The sequence below is a fragment of the Cajanus cajan genome, chromosome 4, assembly GCF_000230855.2.
Source record: "Cajanus cajan strain Asha chromosome 4, NIPB_CcT2T_4, whole genome shotgun sequence".
Classification (NCBI taxonomy): Eukaryota; Viridiplantae; Streptophyta; class Magnoliopsida; order Fabales; family Fabaceae; genus Cajanus; species Cajanus cajan.
The window spans coordinates 65,832,200-65,838,689 of NC_138520.1; the positions used below are offsets into that span (position 1 = coordinate 65,832,200).

The 6,490-nt window shown below is 33.6% G+C and overlaps 1 protein-coding gene across 2 annotated transcripts; it reads left to right on the forward strand.

Annotated features, from left to right (window-relative positions):
* The first annotated feature begins 2,553 nt into the window (after positions 1-2,553).
* Positions 2,554-6,490, forward strand: LOC109815410 (receptor-like protein 6). 2 transcript variants are annotated; one of them, XM_083072837.1, is made up of 2 exons: positions 3,178-3,317; positions 3,457-6,490. In XM_083072837.1, the coding sequence occupies exon 2, from the start codon at positions 3,511-3,513 to the stop codon at positions 6,253-6,255; it is 2,745 nt and encodes a 914-aa protein (XP_082928963.1). In that variant the 5' UTR covers positions 3,178-3,317; positions 3,457-3,510; the 3' UTR covers positions 6,256-6,490. The 2 variants fall into 2 exon arrangements, with proteins under 2 accessions (XP_082928962.1, XP_082928963.1); XM_083072836.1 differs by having other exon boundaries at positions 2,554-6,490.

Genomic DNA, 6,490 nt, shown 5'->3' on the forward strand with positions numbered 1-6,490 from the left:
TCAAAATTGCTAAGTAATGTCATTTCCCTTCCTTTAATAGTTTTTTCAATTTTTTTGCTTATCAATAAAGTATTTGGTCATTTGTAGAGTAATTCGATGAAAGAATCTTTCTCTATGCTTTGGCATAAAGAAAAGGTACTTGCTAGTTGATTTACAATGATCATAATAATTTGATCTTCATTGTACTTTATTCTCTTAGGTTCATCCATTAATTGAAAGGTGTTATTGCTTAATACCTTTAAGACAAAATGCTCAACAAATTATTTAGCGGTGATATCAGGGTAGGCAAAATAAAACTTATATTTCTTTCTCTATGCTCTGGCCTAGAGAAAAGGTATTTGCTAGTTAATTTGCAATGATCATAGTAGTTTGATTTTCACTATACTTTATTCTCTTAGGTTCATCCATCAATGAAAATCTGTTATTACTTAATCCTTTTAAGACAAAATGCTCAACAAGTTGCTTAGTGGTGAAATCAGGGTAGACAAAATAAAACTTAAGAAAAATATTTCTTTCTTGGGATATGTTCTTCTTAAATAATTAAATAGCTTCCTTAAAGTAGTCAAAAAGAAGTAATTTCTTCAAAATTTTTGTTTAAATAGAGTCAACATTCAACAAATTTGAATTGGAACATATTATATACCAATATTTGAGGAGCAAGAGTAATCATTACCTTAACTCCAAATAATTTTCTGTCAACCTTTTAAAAACAGTTGATTGTTTCTTTATCACTCTAATTAGTAAATCTTTTCAGAATTTCTTTGAATTTTTCTTTAGAAATCTGAGTTTGAAGTTCATGTTCTTTTTTTGTTGGCGTGGAATAATTATCAAGGGATGTAATTCTTCTAAGTACCGTTATTATTTTATTTACTTCCATTGGCAATGCTTTTGCTGTATCAAAAAAAGTTCTTGGGCCTACATAAGTATTTTTTCTCCTTTCTTGATCTTCAAATTCTTTTAGTGCTTTTTCCGCTTCTTCTTTGGTGGCATAGGATTTATGTGTAACTCTAGAAATCTTTTGACAACGAGGTGCTACTTTGAACTAGTCATCATAGACTCCTGGAAATGGTCCATTGAAAATTGTATACAATTTTTTCCATTCCTTGTCTTTTTTCAGAGGTTTCTACTTTGAACATTAGTTTTAGAACTTTAATACATGCTTTAATCTATTCTAGTTGTTTGGATTTTAAGTGCTTCCTTGAGTTTTATATACTTTTGCAAAGATTCTGTTGTGCTTCATTCCATTCTCTTGAAAGTATATATCTACAAGAACATTATTTTCTCCCTATATGGGATATTGAGTAATTGTATTTGACAAGTTTCATTTGCCATCTAATTAAATTTGCTTATTTGTAAGTGCTTTTATGATTAATATTTTTTAAACCAACAATATAGGTGTTGTCCGTTAAATTCTTTATTAAGAACATATATTATATGATACCCTTTACCTCACATATATAATAATACTTGAAATAAGTCTAAATTAAAAAGTCTATCATAAATGAAAGTCCATCGTGTTTAACATAGAGAGTGTCATATTTTAAGTTAAGTAAAACCAAACTAAATCCAATTAATAGTGGGATGAAGGAAATAACAATTGTCCTAAAACATAATAAGAGAAAAGTAAATCCTAATTAAGCCCTGATGTCACATTCTATCATAATATAAACTCAACCACAAGGATTAGGTCTCATTGTCAACATCATTAATCTCATAATGTAAATCACCTGTAACAATATACAATAGAAACAAACACAAGAAAAATAGGAGTGAGAAACTTCTGGATCTAACTCATGACATAAAATATAGTCAGATAACCAAACACAAGTAATAATACAAAAAAAAACAACATGATAATAACAAAACACCGATATAATTATCATGAATACAACAAGATGCAATTCATTGGTTTAGATATAATTATTTCTTCTAATTGTTTTAAAACTTCGTAGATTTTATTTATTTTATCATTCCATTTGTATCATTCTCTTTGACTAATATTTTCTAATGTTTGCTTTATATTACTAATTTCTTTTAATTCTTTATTAATATTATTACAAGTAAAATCTGCAATTTTATTTACTATATCTAAAATTAATATTATATTTTTTTAATCAATTTTTCTATCATTATTTCTAATTTTTATTCATATTTTCAAAATTTTCTGTTATTACCATAATATTTTCCTTATTATAAAATCTTTTTCTCTCAATTCAGAGGGTTTTTCAGAGAATAGGATTCGGAGGATTTAGAATTTTCTTTTTTTTAACCATATGATATGATAAATTGTGAACAATGACAGCTCCATTTTACAAGCTAAGCTGCCAAAAAAAACTCTCGACAAGAAGTGACTTGGAAAATGAAAGCAATAATGACAACATTGTTTTTTTCTTTCTTTTCTGGTAAGCATCATTAACTACAAACGGAACGCGCAAAGAAAAATAGAAAAGTGGAAAAAAGAAAAAAGAAAAAAGACTGGCACCTTAGGACGCGGTTTACTTTGACTTGGCTTCACCATCTTACACTCTTTTTCTGTAGCCTAAGCTGTCTCTCTCACTCAACTTTTCCAGTTTTCCTCTGCATATATTTCTAAAACTGCATAATTAGAAAAAGGAAAATCAAATTTGCATAAGAAAAATAAAGGGATAAAATTTGCAAAACTAATAAAATAGGAGGACAACGTTGAAATTAACCTTAGTATTGTAGAATCACTTTTGATGACATTTACCTGCCAGTTGGAAAATTGCATTGGAACATAAACACTAGAAAACAAAGAGTCTATAACTATACGCCATCATTAGTCTGTTTCCTTTTTCTGCCTTTGTTTTGGTTCTTTGTGTGTCTCTCTTTCAGTAGACTTTAATGGGAACTCCCCATGTTCCATTTCTTTCCATCATATTCTGCTACTGCTTCTGGATACACAACAGTGTTCACATCACTGGGGTCTCTGGCCAAATTGTTGAGGATCAAAAACAATTGTTGCTCCAACTGAAGAACAGCCTCAAATTCAAGCATGAAAAATCTCGCAAACTTGTGTCCTGGAATTCAAGCACAGATGGCTGTGAGTGGAAGGGTGTAAACTGTGATGAGGGACAAGTTGTTGGCCTTGACCTGAGTGGAGAATCAATCAATGGAGGATTTGACAATTCAAGTAGTCTTTTCAGTCTGCAAAATCTCCAGATACTTAATTTGTCTGGTAATAACTTCAGTTCTGAGATACCATCTGGATTCAACAAGTTGAAGAACTTAAAATATCTGAATTTATCACATGCTGGCTTTGTGGGGCAGATTCCTATAGAGATTTCTTACCTGACAAGGTTGGTAACTCTAGACATCTCTTCTTTTTCCTATTTGTATGGGCAACCACTGAAACTTGAAAACTTAGATCTACAAATGCTTGTTCAAAACCTCACCATGATTAAGCAATTGTATATGGATGGTGTAATTGTAACACAGGGAAATGCATGGTGCAATGCATTGTTGAAACTAGTTAGCCTGCAGGAGCTGAGCATGTCAAACTGCAATCTTACTGGACCCCTTGATTCTTCCCTAACAAGACTCGTGAATTTATCAATCATTCGTCTTGATCAGAACAATTTATCATCCCCGGTGCCAGAAACCTTTGCAAATTTTCCAAATTTAACAACCCTTCACCTAAGTTCTTGTGGATTGACTGGAAATTTTCCAAAGAAGATTTTTCAGATGACAACATTGTCTGATATAGACTTATCATTCAATTATGTTCTTTATGGATCTTTGCCTGAATTCCGACTGAATGGTCCTCTTCGGACATTGATTGCAAGTCACACAAGGTTCTCGGGAGCATTACCAGTTTCTATAAGTAATCTTGGGCAGTTATCCACATTAGATCTTTCTAATTCCCATTTTAACGGAACACTACCTAGTTCAATGTCAAGACTCAGGGAACTCACTTATCTGCTCTTGTCATTTAATAACTTCACTGGTCCAATTCCGTCCTTGAATATGTCCAGGAATCTCATCCATTTAGACCTTTCACATAACGATTTCACAGGTTCAATCACTTCTGTTCACTTGGAAGGCCTAAGAGAACTGGTCCTGGTTGATTTACAGGACAATTTACTGAATGGAAGTCTTCCTTCCTCTCTATTTTCTTTGCCATTGCTACGAAGTATACAACTTTCCAACAACAATTTTCAGGGCCAGCTGAATAAAGTTTCAAATATCTCTTCCTCCATGTTAGAGATCCTTGATTTAGGTGGTAACAATTTAGAAGGGCCCATTCCTACATATATTTATAACCTCAGATCACTGAATGTCCTCGAACTATCTTCAAACAAGTTAAATGGCACATTGAAGTTAGATGTTATTCGGGGACTCGTAAATCTAACTACACTGGCTCTCTCACACAACGATTTGTCAATAGACACAAATGTTATGGATGCAGGCCTTATATCTTCCAAGATGTTAGCTGTAGAGTTGGCTTCATGCAATCTGATAGAGTTTCCTAGTTTCCTGAGAAACCAATCCCAAATAACCACTTTAGATCTCTCGAGCAACTATATTCAAGGATCTATACCAAAATGGATTTTGCAACTTGACTATCTTGTTCAACTAAATCTTTCTCACAATTTTCTCATCAATTTAGAAGGACCTATGCAGAACACTAGTTCCAAGTTGAGTCTCCTTGACCTCCACTCTAACCAACTCCAAGGGGAGCTTCCAATGTTTCCAGTGCATGCTACTTATTTGGACTATTCAAGCAATAACTTCAGTTTCACTATTCCAGAAGAGGTTGGTACTCATCTGTCTCCCGCAATTTTCCTGTCTCTTTCCAAAAACAGTTTATCTGGTAGTATTCCTCAATTCTTGTGCAATCATTCAAGTCTGCTAGTACTGGATGTTTCCTATAATCTCTTCAATGGGACAATTCCAGAGTGCTTAACACAGAGTGAGACACTCGTGGTATTAAATTTGCAACATAACAAGTTCCATGGCAGTATTCCAGATAAATTTCCAGTATCTTGTGCTCTGAAGACTCTGGATTTCAATAATAATCTATTGAAAGGTACAATTCCCAAATCCCTTGCAAATTGCACATCATTAGAGGTGTTGGATCTTGGAAACAATCAGGTAGATGATGGATTTCCAGACTTCCTAAATACAATATCCACACTTCGTGTCATGGTTTTGAGGAGAAACAAATTTCATGGTCAAATTCAATGTACTACTAAAAGTACTTGGCATATGCTTCAAATCGTTGATCTGGCTTTCAACAATTTCAATGGTTTACTTCCTGGAAATTGTTTCAAAACTTGGAAGGCAATGATGCTTGATGAATATCATGGTGGAACAAAGCTCAATCACATTGGATCTCAGGTCCTTACATTTGGTGGTATATATTATCAGGATTCTGTGACACTTACAATCAAAGGATTACAGTTGGAGTTTGTTAAAGTCCTAAGTCTCATAACATCTGTTGACTTCTCATCCAACAATTTTCATGGAACAATACCAGAAGAGCTTATGAATTTTAAAAGAATTATTTTTCTCAACTTGTCACATAATGTTTTAGAAGGCCAAATCCCTTCATCTATAGGGAATTTAAAGAGGCTTGAATCGTTGGACCTGTCAAGCAACCATTTTGATCGAGAAATTCCCGCAAGTCTTGCAAATTTAAGTTTCCTCTCATACCTGAACATTTCCTTTAATCATCTGTGGGGGAAAATCCCTGTAGGTACACAGCTTCAATCATTTGAAGCATCTTCCTTTGTTGGTAATGAAGAATTATGTGGACCACCTTTGATTAAAAATTGCTCTGATACGAACAATGCAAAAAAAGCACCTAAAGTACATACTGATTTTGGAGTTAAATTTGACTGGACTTATGTATCAATTGGAGTGGGTTTTGGGGTTGGAGCAGGATCGGTTGTGACTCCATTATTGTTTTTGGAGAGGCTAAAAAAATGGAGCAACCGTAAAATTGATAAAGTTCTCCTAAACCTTCTTCCAATGCTTGGTTTGATTTGGATACCTATTGATGATGATGAAACAGAGGAAGATACTAAAGAAATTAACTCAGACATGGAAGAGGATTATGATTACAAAGTGGAGCAAGATAATTTGGTTCATCAAAGGTTTCGAGGGCGGTATTGTGTCTTGTGTTCCAAGCTTGATATCAGCAAGAAGAAGGCCATTCATGACCCAATGTGTACATGTTACCCCTCACCACCCATGTCAACATCAATTTATCCAGAGCCACATTCTTCTCATTAACATACATGATGAAAACATGCTCGTCTGTTTCTCTTTTTGTTTCCCCTTTATTCTTTGTTCAGATTACATATATGTATATTTTGCATGCACCAACCCAATGATGGCAAAATAAAATGAGATAAAGCGACCATACCCCTCTAAATTTTGAGGTGGTTTTGTGGGTAGTCTATGATAAGAAAATTCATTGAATAATGCAATGCAGATGCCAATGCTGTCAGTCAGGATTTTCATCGAA